The sequence below is a fragment of the Cuculus canorus genome, chromosome W (assembly GCF_017976375.1).
Source record: "Cuculus canorus isolate bCucCan1 chromosome W, bCucCan1.pri, whole genome shotgun sequence".
Lineage (NCBI taxonomy): Eukaryota > Metazoa > Chordata > Aves > Cuculiformes > Cuculidae > Cuculus > Cuculus canorus.
Window position 1 is genome coordinate 99,088 of NC_071440.1, and position 17,988 is coordinate 117,075.

At 43.2% G+C, this 17,988-nt stretch overlaps 1 protein-coding gene across 1 annotated transcript in view; it reads left to right on the forward strand.

Annotated features, from left to right (window-relative positions):
- LOC128850274 (zinc finger protein 462-like) overlaps positions 1 to 17,988 on the forward strand; it is a 79,051-nt gene that overhangs the window by 17,493 nt on the left and 43,570 nt on the right. Inside the window, exon 5 of the mRNA XM_054053291.1 lies at positions 211 to 329. Coding sequence (XP_053909266.1) covers positions 211 to 329 — 119 coding nt within the window. The remainder of the gene's footprint in view (positions 1 to 210; positions 330 to 17,988) is intronic.

The following is a 17,988-nucleotide window of genomic DNA, read 5'->3' on the forward strand; positions in this document are numbered from 1 at the left end:
AAAATTGGTCACAGATCTCTTTCTTCCTCGGATTAGATTCTGCCCTTTTCTATAAGCAGACCTCTTGGATATAAAGAACCAGCATGAAAAGGATAGCTGAATCTAGCCTGCTCTTACTTATTTTTGTTACTAGGTTTTTGGTTTGAATCTGAAAGAATATCTAAAATGATATACTATTTTGTTTCCTTTTCTTGTCTGTCTTTTGATCAGTCTGGATCGTCATATACAGACTCATCATGGACACCATAAGCCATTCCGTTGCAAGCTCTGTCCATTCAAGTCCTCTTACAACAGCCACTTGAAAACTCATATACTCAAAACTCATGCTGGTAAGTCAATCGGTTCCTTGATCATACTCTCCCTTGTCCTCTTTCAATCTCTTTCTCTTGCTGTCAGGCACACATAATGCACACAGCATGGGCAACAAACAGGAGGAATTAGAAGTCATTGTAGGGCAAGAAAACTATGATATATTTGCCATCACGAAAACGTGATGAATATGAAAACACCTCTGTGTATATAAAGTTCTCTGAAATAACTGTAATTTTAAAGGGACCTAAACACTTGCAAGGAGATTAGAAATGTTTTGCGAAATCAAACTCTATAACCCAAAATGAGTTATAAAGCAGGTATGTTTATTTCCAGCGCTGGGATGCAAGTCAGGTTCTCCTCCTAGCTTGCACACCGTATAGCTTAACAAGCAGCTACTTATAGTGTAAAGACATGCATAGGTATAAGCGCCTACTACATATTCATACCCTATCCCTGCTTCATATTATAATTAGATCTGGAAAGTTCGCTCCAGTCTTGCGCTTGCATAGTGCCTCCTGATGGTCTTGGTCCGGGGTCTTAGGGATGAAGTAGGAAGTCTTCCTCAGGATGTGTCACTGTTGAGACACGACAAGGTGATGTGGAAGCAAGTTTCTTTATTGAAGTTACATGGCTGGCCGGCGCCCCCGCGCTTGATCTTACACGTGCCTCTTATACCCTTTATTAACACACGCGTCTTCGCATGATTGGATTAGCTTATACATAAACATTCTGTGAATGGATGGTACTACTTTCATGCATGGCCCTATATTGTCTGCCCACTTCCCGTCCCATGATCTCCTTCCGGGTGCATTAAGCAGGGGTCCTCAGCCCGCTGTGGACCCCACAATTCCCCCTTTTTGTATTTGTGCTAATGAAAATTGCCCGTTAAAGATTGCCTGTGTTGGCTGCTGCGGGGGCCCTTCGCAGCAGACACACAATGCAGGGCAACATCGACAGCACAACTACAAACATACCCGCTCTTGAAACAGGCAAGTAAAGCAGCATCAACACTTGACCGCACTGAGTAATATCATAGGTGCATCTGAAAAGTATACAAACATTGACTTATACTCTGTTTCTACTGATCCTAACAGCTCTAACTTGTGGTTCCAGTACATGACTTATACTCTATTTCTACTGATCCTAAAAACTCTAACTTGTGGTTCCGGTATACGATTTATACTCCAGTTGTTATGGCAGTTCTTTGATGTTAGCAAGGGCTATCCATCACACTCATGTCCAGCTGTTTGATTCTCCACACGTGGCCTCCGTGGCTTATCCACAGCAGGGCGAACACAACGAGCAGGGTACCACCGAGGTCCTTCATCTGTGGAAACACAAGCATACTCTCGACCCCAAGTTAATAGCTTGCATGGGCCTGACCACTGACCACTTTGAAGGTCCTTCACTTGAATCTTCACTCCATCAGAGATAGCTGTGGTAGACTTCAAGGATTCAAAATGTCGAATCATTGGGGGATTCTGATGTTCCTCATTGATAGTTAAGAAATTTAATACATACATCACCTTGTTCAGCCTTGCTTCAGGTGATTCCCCAGACATTCCCGTCTTTTGTTTTTGTAAAAGGCACTTAAGTGTACCATGGGCACATTCTACAAGTGCCTGACTAGTGGGGGAGTGAGGAATACCTGTAGCATGGCTGACACCCCAAGACTGTAAAAATGCTTTCACTCGCCCAGAAACATAAGCGGGACTATTGTCAGTTTTAATGTGTCGAGGAACACCACAGGTGGCGAAGGCTTTTTGCCAATGCCTAATAGCATCTTTTGCTGTTTCTCCAGTATATGCAGTAGCAATAATGACAGAAGAAAAGGTATCAATTGATACATGTACATACTTTTGTTGGCCAAATTCCGTAATATGAGTTATATCAGTTTGCCAGATTTGTAGGGCCTGTAAGCCTCTAGGATTTACTCCATAAACTGTTGGAAAATGTTGGCCTTGACAATCTGGACATGAGGCAATGATAGATCGAGCTTCAGTAGTAGAAAGTTGAAACTCTCTCTTGAGTGCTCTGTGACCCTGGTGAAAAAATTGATGAGAAGCAATTGCTTGTTGCATAATGTTTGGTACTGGTTCTAATGCTACCGCAGATACTAATTGGTCAGCCTGGGTATTTCCTTCTGCTATAAAACCAGGTAAGTCAGTATGGCTTTTTATGTGTAGAATATAATAGGGTAGGCTGCGTTTTTGTACGGTTTCCCACAGGAGCTTCATAACTCCAAACAACAGGTGGTTTGTCACTTGTCCAAGAACTGTTTTATCCAATCTCTGCACTAGGCCTGCAACATAAGCAGAGTCAGTTACCACATTTATGGCTTGTGGGAACTGTTGAAATGCCAATGTGACTGCTCGTAATTCCACCACTTGTGGGGAGCCTTGTTGATGCTCAATTAAATGTTGCCAATTTTGTCCATCAAACCATGGAACAGCAGCTTTTCCTGTTTTCCCAGACCCATCTGTGAAAACTGTGGATCCATCAACAGGTGCTGTTTGGCTTAACAATTTCTGTGCGATAGAGATTTGAGTTCCCAGTTTACAAAGTGGATGGGAAGGAAAATGATACGATATCTGGCCTGTAAAATTAAGTAGCGCAGCTTGAAGTGCAGAACTATTGGCAAGACGCCATTTAAAATATTGAACTTGTAGAGGAATAACAATACATTCTGGATCTCGTGCCAATAGTTCCACACATCGTGTTTGAATTTTTATAATGAGTTGAGCTAACAGCTCATATAATCCTGGAGCAGCCTTTTTTGTTCAAAATGGTAAGAAGATCCACTCCAATATATGGAGGGGGTCTTCCCACCCCTGATCCCACTGCACGAGCGCAGCATAGGGCATTGAGCCTTCCACAAAGACCAATGCCTGCACAATTCCAGTCAGGTCAATGCGCCAGACATGCTTTTCCTGAATGGCTTGCTCTACAAGTGTCAGAACATTTCTGGCTTCCTTATTTAGAATCCTGGGTGCTGCAATATCTGTGTCCCCTTTTAACAGATCAACTAGGGGTTGTATTTGTGATGATGTAAGACCCAAATAAGGTCTCAGCCAATTTATAATTCCAACTATTTTTTGAACATCATTTAAAGTTTTGATTTCAGTTACTATCTCAATTGCCTGAGGTTGGACTGTTTTGGCCAGCACTTTCATGCCCAAATACAACCGCGGCTTCACACGTTGTACCTTTTCAGGGGCAATGACCAGGCCATAACATTCCAACATTTGTCTAGTGTCCCTTTCCAATTCTCCTAGTTGTTCTGACATTGCAGCAGCCAATAAGATGTCATCCATATAATGATAGCAATAGCATTCAGGATATTTCTGCCGTACAACACTCAGTGCCTGGGCTACAAACTTACTTTTTTTTTTTTTTTTTGTTTTTGGAAAACCTTCCAATGATATCTTTTTGTGGCTTCTGCATGGTTAGTCGAAGGAACTCCTAGTCCAATTACTCCTGAAGTTGCAGGTACCACGGGCCAGGAATCAGGCCAGTCCCTTCGAGCAATGATAGTAACGTCAGCCCCTGTGTCAAGCAGTCCAGATATTTGAATGGAATGTGGAAAAGCAGTGTTCATAACAAGGATACATTTCATTTGTGGTCTTGTGTCTGAGAGAGATTGTGACCAACAAATTTGAGGTGGTCCAGTGGATCCAAATCCCCCATCTCCACGGATGACTGTTTCTGTTTTAAAAACACTGCTTTTAAAAGGCACCAATTGTGCAATGCGAGTTCCCTCTTGTATTGTAACGGGGGGTGATAGTAGAAACCATTGCAAAAATCTGTCCTGTAAAATCCTCGTCAATTACTCCCACATGAACTAGAATGTTTTGTAAGCTAACACTGGAACATCCGATAAGTAAAAATGGCTCTCGAACTCCCTGTCTAATTGTTGCATATTTATCCTTCGTTGCAGCGATCTCGGCTGTTCTCATCAGTGCTTCAAGCCCTACTGTTTTTACCTGCTCAAGCACTGAAGGGTGCTACTGAGCTTGATGCTGTGGATTACTAAACTGCCCAGTTCCTGTTAAAACGTCTGCACCATTCCCATATCAAGGGTCTGACTGGGGGAGCTGCAGGTTCCGTATTGCCTGTGCACCTGCCCTTTGAGTCCAAATATTTCGAAAAACTGTGCACTGAACAGGCTGAAACATAATTTGTGCAATTTGGGCAAAGTCATATGGTGTCATTTCTTCCATAGTTAATAATCGAAGCAATTGCATTGTTGCAGGGGAGCTGGGACCATACTGTGTAACAGTTTTTTGAAGTTCCTGTACTACTTTCCAGGTGTATGGTCTGTGCTCATCCATAATTCCCCATCCTGGATGCCCCCGGACCACCGGGAATGCCATAGCTGTCACAGGACTTGGGTCACGTTCCTTTAAGGGTGTAGTTATTGCCTCAGACAATGTCCAATGTCCTTCAGCATAGCCTGTTGTTTTACCTTTTGCCAAAATACATATGGATCATACGGTCTCACAGTAAGCTGTGCCGAGGGTGAATCCCACGCCTGAGAGGTTTGAGGTTTACCAGAGGAACCCCCAGAGGTTATCTCGGTGTTAGCCTCGATCTTTCTGGTTTTTGAAGCAGCCGCCTCAGTGCCCCCCCCACCTCCGCCACGGGATTGTCCCAATCATCCGGCTCATCTGGCAAAGGCGGGAGTACCAAGGGATTGTACGCTTCGGGTGCCCCTCGCTCTTCAGGGGGCAGTGGAGGGGCGGACGGCGTTACGGGGTTAACCCACCATCGGCTTTGTTTATATATCAGACAGGCTGAGTCTGTTTCACCGTCTGACTCATCAACAAGAAAACTTTTTCGCGCTAACCGAGATGGTTTATTCTTTGGGTGCGTTAGCGGATTTCTTGAATTTAGGTGTTGAAACTCAGATAGAGATGCAGAGTCTGGGTCGGCAGTTAATATAGAAAATTCCTCTTGCTCTGTTAACAGATCCTTAGCAGATGGAGGCTCGTCTCGGGAGGCAAGGGGTGAAAGATCTTGCTCTGCCCGATCCCTCTGTTTTTTATAGTCTTTCAAAATATCAAAGAAAAGGCACCATGTGGTTAACAAAGATACTGACTCTTTGTCTCCGTGTGAAGCGCTATCAAACAGCCAGTTCCCTATTTCTTTCCAGTTCGAAACAGTAAATGATGTCATTATATCTGGAGTATAACCCTGTCTCTTACTCCATCAGAGCTTCTTTTGCAACATTAATTCCTCTAGCTTTACCCCCTGCTTTTCTAGTATTTGCTTCCACATGCTTATAATCATTTCCCCCTCTTTTGTTAGTGAGGCTCCCATCTTTTTCCCCAGCAGCTCACCTGCACTCGGTGGCTTCTTAAAAGTCCCGGATCCGGATTTAAGCAGCTTCTCTCGCTGCTCCTCTTGGCTATTATTGCCGAAAACTCTTTTAGCAGCTTCTCTCGCCGCTCCTCTTGGCTATTATTGCCAAAAACTCTTTTAGCAGCTTCTCTCGCCGCTCCTCTTGTCACTCAGTGTGTGGACTTCATCTGTCTTCAAGGGAGTAAAATGTTTGTTTTCTTTTCTCACTGCAATAGAGATATTTATATATGCTTTAGAAATGAAAACCAAACCAACACTGACAACAAAAAGAACCAAACAAACCCAGAACATAGGGAGAAAAATGTCTCCAGGCTCCCCAGCTTCATCATCAGGTGTACAGCAGAGACATGAAAGCTTCTGGTAAAATGATTTAAGCTGGTCTTTTGTTCCTCGTGTCCGAGTCCCATGAGCAGAGACTCGATCACAGTATATTCATCCTCTTTGTTCTCATCACTCCTATGGCAGGTTTGCTCACCACAGATGGCTCACAATGAATTCTACCCATTCAAATCTTAAGGCCCTGTGTTACTCACAGCTGCTTCCAGCTTGCCATAAGGCAAATGAAAGCAATTGTGGGAAAGAAAAATGACACACTTCACACTAAAATCTTATTCAGTACAAGAAGTACACCGTGGTCCTGCTCAAATATATTTAAGAACTACACAGACAGCCAGTAGTGGCCAGAGAGGCACTTTCCGTGTGGTGTTGTACATACACCTCTGAAGGGAATGTAGCCTGTGTGCAACCGATGCTGGAGCAGGCACAAAGGACAGAAACCATTACACATATCACCTCAACTTTCTACACCACCTATTTCAGAGGAATATTTGACAGACAACGTAATGTAAAAATAAGGGAAGATGAAGCTGAGGAGGGGAGAGGATAGATGTTTATCTGTTTGTCTAATTGTCTTCTTTTTTTTTCAGTGCCCAAATCAGTGATGGGAGGTTTGTGCTGGCTGGCAATAAATTAACACAAGCAAAATTTCCCAACTTGAACTGTTTTGCCCACGACAGTAATTAGCAGGGAATGTGGGCAACACTAGGAACTCTTATGGGCTGGACTTGGAACAATTGGAATGATTTTTGAGTCTCCAGAGAGAGCCTTGATCCTGCTATTGGGAATTTGTGGTGGTGTACTGTGGTGTGAGTGGTGCATTATGTGTTTGGGGGTGAGTGTGAACACTGAATAGTTGGGAAGGGTCACAAGGGACCAAGAAAATGGTACTGGGATGGGAAGATGATTGGAGGAGATGGGAAGGTGCTTGCTTCGAGCCCATGTTCTAGTTGCCAGGAACCTGGACCACCTCCCAGTAGAGACTCCAAGAAAACTAGCTTGGGGCTTGCAGACAGAAGAGGGTACATATAAAACACTAGGAGAGAGATGTGCTGCTTTCTGTGAAGGTATGTCAGCACGTTGTAGGTAGGCTTCAGGTAGAGCTCCAAAAATATTTTCAACAAAGCTTGCAAATCAAGCTGACATTCTTTCCCAGAGTAATGACTTACTCAAGGAAGCTGTAATATGTTGCTCAGTGCAAAAGGGAGAGCCTTAATCAGACTTTAGTAGCTAGTGGTGCTAATTAGCCAGATAAAAGACTATGCACTGAGCCACTTCAGGAATAGTCAGTGAGCACAAAATGTCTGGTATGACTGCCATTGACTGGACTAGGATCCTGAAACCTGGGATGATGATATTTGGGACTTTAATGATGAATTAATAACAGAAGCCTATCAAGCAGCCCCTAGTTACTGTAATTAAGTAGATCTATGCAAACAGGGGCATTATTCCCCAGAACACAATCACCCAACAGGTCTTTTACTCAGAGCAAGATTAAGGCTATGTGGGAAACTTACAGCCAACACCCTCAGGAAACTGCTTTGCAGTGGCTATGGAGATGCTGGGAAACCAGAGGAGGTGGGATACAGTTGATGGCTCAGCAGAGCAAAGCTCTTGGGGGTTTGGGTCCTATGCGACTTGTAAACACTGCCCTATGTAATGGAGGTGGATTTGGTGATCAACTGATAGAGGGATATGTTAAGAAATGGTCTGATCTTATTGATCCCAAAAATAAGATATCCACATGGATGGATTGGGAAGAAGAAGGTAATTGACTGCAGTTGCTTGGGTTGATGGAATGCATTCACAGGCAAGGGGGGAGGGACCCCAATAAGGCTATGGCAACTGATGCCATGGCCCAATAGCTCTGATGATTAGACAGCATTAGACAGAGTTATTAATGCCCTTCTGGCATCACCTGACAGCTTGGTGGGATGCCCTGTTAACCAACGAGTGACCTACATGTACTGTACTAGGAAGAGCATTGTTGGTAATGTCTGAAGTCCAGTAGTCTGGTTGACCTTGAAAAAAAACATCAGGAAGGTATGGGAATTCTCCATGCTCCTGCCCTACAAACTAGGACTTATGGATGGTCCTGAAAAGGGGAAGAATATGACTGACTGTGATAAAAACACCCATTAGATATCTAGCATTGCGAGTCAAGGAATTGCAAGTGCAAGGCAAAGGTCAGCACTCAGTTAAACCACTGACTTCTCCTGCTCTGAACTCCAGGCCATGTACTGTTTGGGTAGCTGAATTGAATTTACTGCATTATAGGGACCTCATCACTGGCCTGGCAGCAAATGGGGATAACTGTATATATTGGACTATCTGGGTACCTCAGCAGCATTCTGCCTTAGCACACACTGCCCTCATCATGAAAAAAACCCTTGAGTTTTGATGTATGTACATCCAAATCTTTATATCAAGTAACCTGAAAAGAATCAATCTGAACAGGCAGAGGAACAGCAGCAAGCTTTTGAGCAGATCAAGCAGGAAATAGCCCATGCAATGGCATTAGGACTTATCTGGAAAAACAGTGATGCAAAACATTTGTTATATACCATTGCAGGAAAAAGCATCATATGGAGCTTGTGGCAATGAACCCCTTGAGATGTGAGGATGGTCATTGGGATTCTGGAGCCAGAGTTACAAAGGGGTATAAAATAATTATATCCCTCTGGAATAAGAAGTCCTGGCATCATATGGAGGTGTTCTGAGTGCCGCTGAAGTATTAGGCACAGAGCAGACACTGTGGTTATGCCCCAGACTGCTGGTCCTGAATTTTATGTTCAAGGATTCAAAACCTACTTGGGGAAGAGCAACCACTGCTATGTGACAGAAATGAGTCCTGACTCTTATCCAGTAGGCACATACTGGTTCAGGCTCCAGCCTAGAATTAGTTCAGCTTGTTAGTCAGTGGCCAGCAAATCAACAGTAGAAGGAACACTGAACTCCTTAGACAGTTGATGCCCCAGCATATAGATTTCATTTACTGATAGATCCTTTAAGATAACAGAAGGAAATAGGAGATGACAAGCCACTTCCTGGAAGCGCTCCACAGGAGAAGCTGCAACTTGCTGTGAGACACTGTTTTGCTTAGAATGTCTCAAGCATTTTCATCTTGGATTGGTTAGAACGTCCTAAACACTCTCCAGACAGGATGTTCTGCAGTTTCATTGCACTGAGGAACGGAATGCAATGAAAAGTTGGACTCAGTACCCAGAACTGAGTTCCCAAAAATTAGCCAAGCAGAGCAGAGGAGAAGCTGCGCTTGACTGATCAATGAAATCTTTGCCTAGCATTTTGGAGGTAACCAATACAAATACAAAAGCCCCTCATGAACCCTCAGAGACACCTGCCAGACATACACATAGAGAAACCACACCACCATCATGCCTCCTCTTGCCTTCAATGCTAATGAGGGAGAAAGGGTCATGAAGCAGTGCTGCATAAAAGGTATCTCCCTGGGCAACCAGCCACGAATCCATCACCCTATGGACCTCAGCAACAGACAGGCAGACAACTCAGAGAATCATCTCTGGAACAAAGGGTGGTGACATTTCTTGATTTTTCTCTCTTTTTCTCTCTTTTTGCCTTTCTCATTTCTGTCCCTTTATTTTCCCTACATAACAATGTCTATTTCCAGTAGCCACAGCTATAACCTAAGGAAATATAAATGTCAATTGATGAAAAGGATTGCTGGTGTCTTTGCACCTTAACTTAAAGCAGCTGGCTTTTATGAACCTTTTAGGACCTTTTAAAGGGACCTAACACTTGAAAGGAGACTAGAAATTCCAATCAGTTTGCAGAGGTAATGGCCTTGAGGATCAACTTGGAACACGCTCCAGTGTGTGACTGACCAATAAATCTCTACAATGGAAAAAGGCTCAGGGGAGACGGGTAAGGGTGACGTGCCCAGGAAGCTCAGAGGAAGCTCAGAGAATAAAGCAAAGCAGCGGACATTATGTCAATATAAGGGGGACAGGAAGGAGGCTATTGTTTTAGACAAACTGCTATGTCAGTTGAGTGGATTAACCGGTGGTGTAAATGGTTCTCCCCAGTTCATTAAAATGGTGTGAATGTCTCCCTTTGATTAGCAGGACTGGCATGGGGGGAGTGAGAACCTGTCTCAGCCCAACATAAAATATAAATATTAAACAACTAGCAAAAGAAATTTGAAGAGAGCAAAAGGCTTGAACTGACTTAACCCACGTATTCCTTGCAGGCAACTGGATACACCCATTGTCATGATGTTGGTCGTTTTATAGAGACTGGTAATGGGAATCGCATTGGTATTATGATTGAACTGTGTACTGCAATTGCTATTTACTGAGAAGCGTAACTTATGTTTGTATTGTGTTTTCAGTTTTTGGAAGGAGAATCCAGGGAACTGCAAGCCTGTGAGTTTAATGTCAGTGCTGGGGAAGGTTACGGAGCAGATCATCTTGAGTGTCATCATACAGCACTTACTGGATAACCAGTTGATCAGGCAAAGTCAGAACAGGTTTATGGAAGGCTTTGGAAGAAGTGAAACAGTGATTTGTAAACAGTGAGATGGAATGTCAATGGCAATGTGTTAAAAAAAACAACTAACGGTTAAGATAACGATAACGACTCTTACCTTCTTGTCACCAAAGATTCATTGAGATTGAACACTTAGATATGACCACACCTTAACGACTCTGGGGGGGATTGATTTCATCCTCCCAGATATGCAATGAGGTTCCAGGAATAAAGTATGCTTGTCACTTCGAAAAAATATGAATATGAAAACATCTCTGTGTATATAAAGTTCTCTGAAATTACTGCACGGTTGAAGCACTCTGAGGACGAATCCTGAGTCTTCTCCAGCCCTGTATAAAGTGTACCTGTCTTAATGGTTAAATTAAACTATTAAGTGTAAGTTTCTTTGTTTCAGAAAGGACAGGCATCTCAGGGGGACTACAAGGATGAAGTGAGATCATGCAGAGACAAAATCAGAAGGGCTAAAGCCCAACTAGAACTGAAATTGGCCAATTCTGTGAAAGATAATAAAAATGTTTCTATAAATAACAACAAAAGGAGAATCAGGGAGACTCTCCATCCTTTACTGGATGCAGGGGAAACAATAGTGACAAAGGCTGAGGATAAGGCTGAGGTACTTCATGCCTTTTTTGCCTCAGTCTTTAATAGTAAGGACAATTGGGTACCCAGCCCCCTGAGCCAGAAGACAAGGATGGGGAGCAGAACAAAGCCCCCATGATCCAAGAGAAAATGTTTGGAGACCTGCTCGGCCATCACACAGCACACACAGGACAATGAGGTGATCAGGAAAGGCAGGTCCTGCCAAACTAACCTGATCTCCTCCTATGACAAGATTATCCACTTAGTGGATGAGGAAAAGGTTGTGGATATAGTGTACCTGGACTTCAGTAAAGCCTTTGACGTTGTTCCTCACAGCATTCTCCTGGAGAAACTGGCTGCCATTGGCCTAGACAGGCATACCCTCTGCTGAGTAAAACATTGGCTGGATGGCCGGTTCCAAAGATTGTTGGTATATGGAGTTGAATCCAGCTGGAAGCCGGTTACAAGTGGTATTCCCCAGGGCTCAGTGTTGGGTCCGGTCTTGTTCAATATCTTTATCAATGATATCTTTATCGATGATCCTTGTGGGTCCTTTCCATCTCTGGTCATTCTATGGTTCTGTGATCTGGATGAAGTGACTGAATGTACCCTCAGTAAGTTTGCGGATGACACAAAGCTGGGCAGAAGTGTTGATCTGCTTGAGGGTAGGGAGGCTCTACAGAGGGATCTCAACAGGCTGGATCAATGGGCTGCAATCAACAGTATGAGTTTCAACAAGGCCAAGTGCTGGATCTTGCACTTGGGACACAACAACCACATGCGGCGCTAAAGACTTGAGGAAGAGTGGCTGGAAAGCTGCCTGGCAGAGAAGGACCTGGAGATGCTGGTTGACAGCCGGCTGAATATGAGCCAGCAGTGTGCCCAAGTGGCCAAGTCCAATGGCATGCTGGCCTGTATCAGAAACAGTGTGGCCAGCAGAACCAAGGAAGTGATTGGTGAGGCCACACCTCAAATACTGTGTTCAGTTTTGGGCCCCTCACTACAAGAAGAACATTGAGATGCTGGAACGTGTCCAGAGAAGGGCAACAGAGCTGGGGAAGGGTCTGGAGCACAGGGGTAACGGGGAGCGGCTGAGGGACCTGGGGCTGTTTAGTCTGGAGAAAAGGAGGCCAATGGGAGACCTCATTGCTACCTGAAAGGAGGTTGCAGTGAGGCTGATGTTGGTCTTTTTTTCCCCAAGTAACAAGCAATTGGATAAGAGGAAATGGCCTTGAGTTGCGCCGGGGCAGGTTTAGACTGGATATTAGGAAAAAAATCAGCACTGAAAGGGTTATCGAGCCTAGAGAAGTGGTATGGTCACCATCCCTGGAGGGATTTAAAAGGGGTGTAGATGTGGTGCTTAGGGACATGGTTTAGTGGTGGAATTGGCAGTGTTAGGTTTGCGGTTGGACCCGATGATCTTAAAGGTCTTTTCCAACCTAAATGATTCTATGAGTCTATATTTCATTTCATTCTGCTAAATCCCATGTAACGTCAACTGTTTCTAAATAATTAAATTTGATATTAAAAATTACACCCTCCACATGTGGAATATCTAAAAGAACCTGAACGGTGGTTGTAGTGAGGTGGGGATTGGCCTCTTCTCCCAATTAACAAGTGATGAAAGGAAATGGCTTCAACTTGCACCAGGGGAGGTTTAGATTGGATATTAGAAAAAATTTCATTACCAAAAGGTTTGTCCAGCACTAGAACAGGCTGCCTAGAGAAGTGGTGGAGTCACCACCACGGGAGGGATTTAAAAGAGATGTGATGCTTAGGGACATGGTTGAGTGGTGGACTCGGTAGTGTTAGGTTTACGGTTGGACTTGATGGTCTTAAAGGTCCTTTCCAACCTAAATGATTACTCGATTCTATTGAAATGTTCTAAAAGCAGCCTTGAGGGTACTGAAATTACTTCTTATAATGCATATTCAACAGAACTTTTAAATGTGAATTGTATTCCAGCAGCTTTTCTTTCTATTCTGATTGCCCTCATTTTTCTTTTTTTTGAGTGTAAAACTAGTCAGGATATAACACATTTCCATTACAGCTTCTTTGCATCATCCTAACAATGTAAAGTATTCTTAGTATAAATCAGAATTATTTTCAATTTTATTTTCAAATGTGCACCCATTAGAACTTCTTTATACAGTATGAGTCCTTAAACTCTCCAACATTATGATGCATCATTCTGAATCTTCTTGTGCTCTCTGTCCTCCCTTTTCCCCCAGTTTAATGCCAGAATGTTATATTCCAAGCCAATGGTGTGTGGCATAAAGTGAACAAAAGTGTATAGTCTTGCCAGACTTTGTATGATACTCCACTTTTTCACATTCCCGCTCTCCAAGCATCTGTCACTCATGACTATATGCTTTCCCACCACTGCATGAGATGGTAACTTTGAGTCCTACTGAATTTCAGTAGTGATTATACTTGTAAATCTCATAGACTACTATTAAACCTCTCCACCCTTAGCATTACCTTATTTTTAACATTATTATTATTATTATTATTATTATTATTATTTGTGCAGTTCTACTTGCTGTTGGACATATTTTTGGGGTGGTCCTGCATTGTGATTTGTCTTCAAGAGCATATTATTATCAAAAGAGAAAAACCTTTTGTCTTCTGTTTTTTTTTTTCTTTATGGTTCTCTGACATTCTTTGTTGTGATTATCTCTTTTTTGAATCCATGCATACTAAATTAAATATCATTCCAGATATTTTCCTTTCGGTCTCTTTAGGATGACCTCTCACAGATCTATAATGCCCTGGGTTTCTACTTGATATTATAATTACATTTTTCCCCAAAGAGGTTTTAAATGCTTATTGAGATTTTCTGCGCTACTCCATGTTTGCACAGAACTCAGGAGTTAAACATCTCTTTGATGAGTTTCTTTTGCCATATAGAGGCTAACCTGTCTGACTCTGTAGTTGATGTTCTAGTACGGCTTTACCAGGAAAGTGTGATGCTTTCAACTTTATCTGCCTTGCTCCCTGTGTTCATTGGGATATTTCTTCATTAATACTTTGCAGATATAACATGCACTCAAGCCAGCAAGTCTATTGCTTTTCTTAAGTAATAGTTTTCCCTTCATCCCCAACTCTGATTTTACAAATACTTTACTTAAATACTTGTATTACATTTGTCTAGCTGGGGGGGGGTGTGGGTAAATACTTTTTTCCCCTCTAAATTTTCAACTGCCTCTGATTCTAATACTTAAACATTTACATGTGGTGTTCTCATTTGTTCTTATTGCTTGCTTCAGGTGGGTTGCGTTTAGCGTTTAGCTGTTGTGTCTATGTCCATTGATGGCTCTTAAGGAATCTACAAATAGCAAGATCATAATTTGACTTCCAAATAAGTTTTATGTAACTGGATGAGAACCTTAATTTTAAATATTTTTTAATTTTTTTTTATTACTTCTGAAACCATCATGGTTTCTCTCCTGTTAGGACTCTGACACACTTTTCATAGTTTCTATGTAGCATATAAAACTTGAATAGTCATTTTGCTTCAGCAGGGAGATTTCTTTATGTATTTTTCCCCTGTGTATGAATCTATGGTATCCAGGCGTGTATGAAACCAACATTTTCTGCATTCCACTGTAGTGGAGACTATGAGTTCCTTTCATACATGTAGGCTCTTTTGAAAGAGACGATGATGACTTTCAGCAGAGTTGACGGACAGTTTGAGTCATTGTGTCTATACTCTGGATAAATTTTTCAGAATGGCAAAATAACTTTTGAGGCACTTCCGGAAACATTGCCTCTCTCCACCCCTTCCTGAGTCACTAAGACTTCCTTTGGTTTTCCAGTAAGCATACCAGCAAACTGCAGTAATTCATTGTTGCAGTTTGAGACCGAATTGAGAGTGTGGAGACTAAATGGGCTCAGATACTAAAGCACTTTTAGTTGCAGATATAATTAATGTTAACAAGTGATATGACTTCCCTGTTCCGTGGGAGGGGCAACATAATCTAGGAGAGAAGCTGGGTGGGTCAGCATAACAGTTTCTAACATGACCTCCCTGTCCCACAGGGGAGATGGCATGATCCTGCATAAACCAGTAGGAAGTCGGGTGGGGCTGTGTAGCAGATCCAGCTGCACAATATGCAGAATAGGTGCAGGGCTGGGGGTTCCCTCTGTTTTCTCTCAGGTGATCTGATGGCCTCTCTCCCTGAGCAACTGCACACCATGTCAATTATAGAATTGGGTGGACAATACCCAATTCTAACTGGCTGAAACTCTTGCAGTTCCTAACAGTTAAAAGCTGTCTGTTTCCTCACTGGAGCGCACTGTCTGCCCATCTGGAAGGGCAATGGTGCACATGTAGCCAATCGTTTCTATTGCTTTCTGTTCAGAGAGCTACTTTCCCTTTTGGGTATGAGAACACTATTGTATTCAGATGCTGAAGTCCATAATGCAGGTAGGAATTTAATGTCTTGCTAATCTTGTTACTTTTTCTGTAGAGGTAATCTGTAGGTAAGTTTAATAGTTAAAATTTCAGTCATGAGATTTGCAGCTTCCCTGTTGTTATCCTGTGGTTTTCTGCTTCAGTTGTAGCTAATTTTGCCTCTTGAGATGGCTGTGGGTACCCTTCTTTTACTTTAGACTGTGCCATGGTGTTAGCTTGCTCAGTACATTTTTGAAATGGCCCCTGGTGTCTTCTCACAGAAGCCACCCCTACAGCACCCCCTATGCTACCAAAATATTGACAGAGAAACCCAATACATCTGGCTAAAAATAAATCCTCTGTACGTTCCCATACCAAATTTATGCTGGCAAGCTGGACCAAGTGGTTGGCCTGGTTATTTTGTTTTTCTTCTTGAGTTGCCTTTGAATTTGGGATATGTCAGTTAATATGACATATCAAGGGACGTTTCTGTTTCAGTAGCTGTTGTATTGCTTTCCATTCTTCTGCTGCCCAGATTGGTTTTCCTTGTCACTATAAGTTATCAGAACACCATTCTTTGAGCCATTTTCACACCGCATTAGCCGCCATCCATATGTGTGTGTATACACTGTCAGAGTCCAATAGTCTCTGACCAGGTTCTTTTAGATATTCCACATGTGGAGGGTGTAATTTTTAATATCAAATTTAATTATTTAGAAACAGTTGACGTTACATGGGATTTAGCAGAATGAAATGAAATATAGACTCATAGAATCATTTAGGTTGGAAAAGACCTTTAAGATCATCGGGTCCAACCGCAAACCTAACACTGCCAATTCCACCACTAAACCATGTCCCTAAGCACCACATCTACACCCCTTTTAAATCCCTCCAGGGATGGTGACCATACCACTTCTCTAGGCTCGATAACCCTTTCAGTGCTGATTTTTTTCCTAATATCCAGTCTAAACCTGCCCCGGCGCAACTCAAGGCCATTTCCTCTTATCCAATTGCTTGTTACTTGGGGAAAAAAAGACCAACATCAGCCTCACTGCAACCTCCTTTCAGGTAGCAATGAGGTCTCCCATTGGCCTCCTTTTCTCCAGACTAAACAGCCCCAGGTCCCTCAGCCGCTCCCCGTTACCCCTGTGCTCCAGACCCTTCCCCAGCTCTGTTGCCCTTCTCTGGACACGTTCCAGCATCTCGATGTTCTTCTTGTAGTGAGGGGCCCAAAACTGAACACAGTATTTGAGGTGTGGCCTCACCAATCACTTCCTTGGTTCTGCTGGCCACACTGTTTCTGATACAGGCCAGCATGCCATTGGACTTGGCCACTTGGGCACACTGCTGGCTCATATTCAGCCGGCTGTCAACCAGCATCTCCAGGTCCTTCTCTGCCAGGCAGCTTTCCAGCCACTCTTCCTCAAGTCTTTAGCGCCGCATGTGGTTGTTGTGTCCCAAGTGCAAGATCCAGCACTTGGCCTTGTTGAAACTCATACTGTTGATTGCAGCCCATTGATCCAGCCTGTTGAGATCCCTCTGTAGAGCCTCCCTACCCTCAAGCAGATCAACACTTCTGCCCAGCTTTGTGTCATCCGCAAACTTACTGAGGGTACATTCAGTCACTTCATCCAGATCACAGAACCATAGAATGACCAGAGATGGAAAGGACCCACAAGGATCATCGATAAAGATATCATTGATAAAGATATTGAACAAGACCGGACCCAACACTGAGCCCTGGGGAATACCACTTGTAACCGGCTTCCAGCTGGATTCAACTCCATATACCAACAATCTTTGGAACCGGCCATCCAGCCAATGTTTTACTCAGCAGAGGGTATGCCTGTCTAGGCCAATGGCAGCCAGTTTCTCCAGGAGAATGCTGTGAGGAACAACGTCAAAGGCTTTACTGAAGTCCAGGTACACTATATCCACAACCTTTTCCTCATCCACTAAGTGGATAATCTTGTCATAGGAGGAGATCAGGTTAGTTTGGCAGGACCTGCCTTTCCTGATCACCTCATTGTCCTGTGTGTGCTGTGTGATGGCCGAGCAGGTCTCCAAACATTTTCTCTTGGATCATGGGGGCTTTGTTCTGCTCCCCATCCTTGTCTTCTGGCTCAGGGGGCTGGGTACCCAATTGTCCTTACTATTAAAGACTGAGGCAAAAAAGGCATGAAGTACCTCAGCCTTATCCTCAGCCTTTGTCACTATTGTTTCCCCTGCATCCAGTAAAGGATGGAGAGTCTCCCTGATTCTCCTTTTGTTGTTATTTATAGAAACATTTTTATTATCTTTCACAGAATTGGCCAATTTCAGTTCTAGTTGGGCTTTAGCCCTTCTGATTTTGTCTCTGCATGATCTCACTTCATCCTTGTAGTCCCCCTGAGATGCCTGTCCTTTCTGAAACAAAGAAACTTACACTTAATAGTTTAATTTAACCATTAAGACAGGTACACTTTATACAGGGCTGG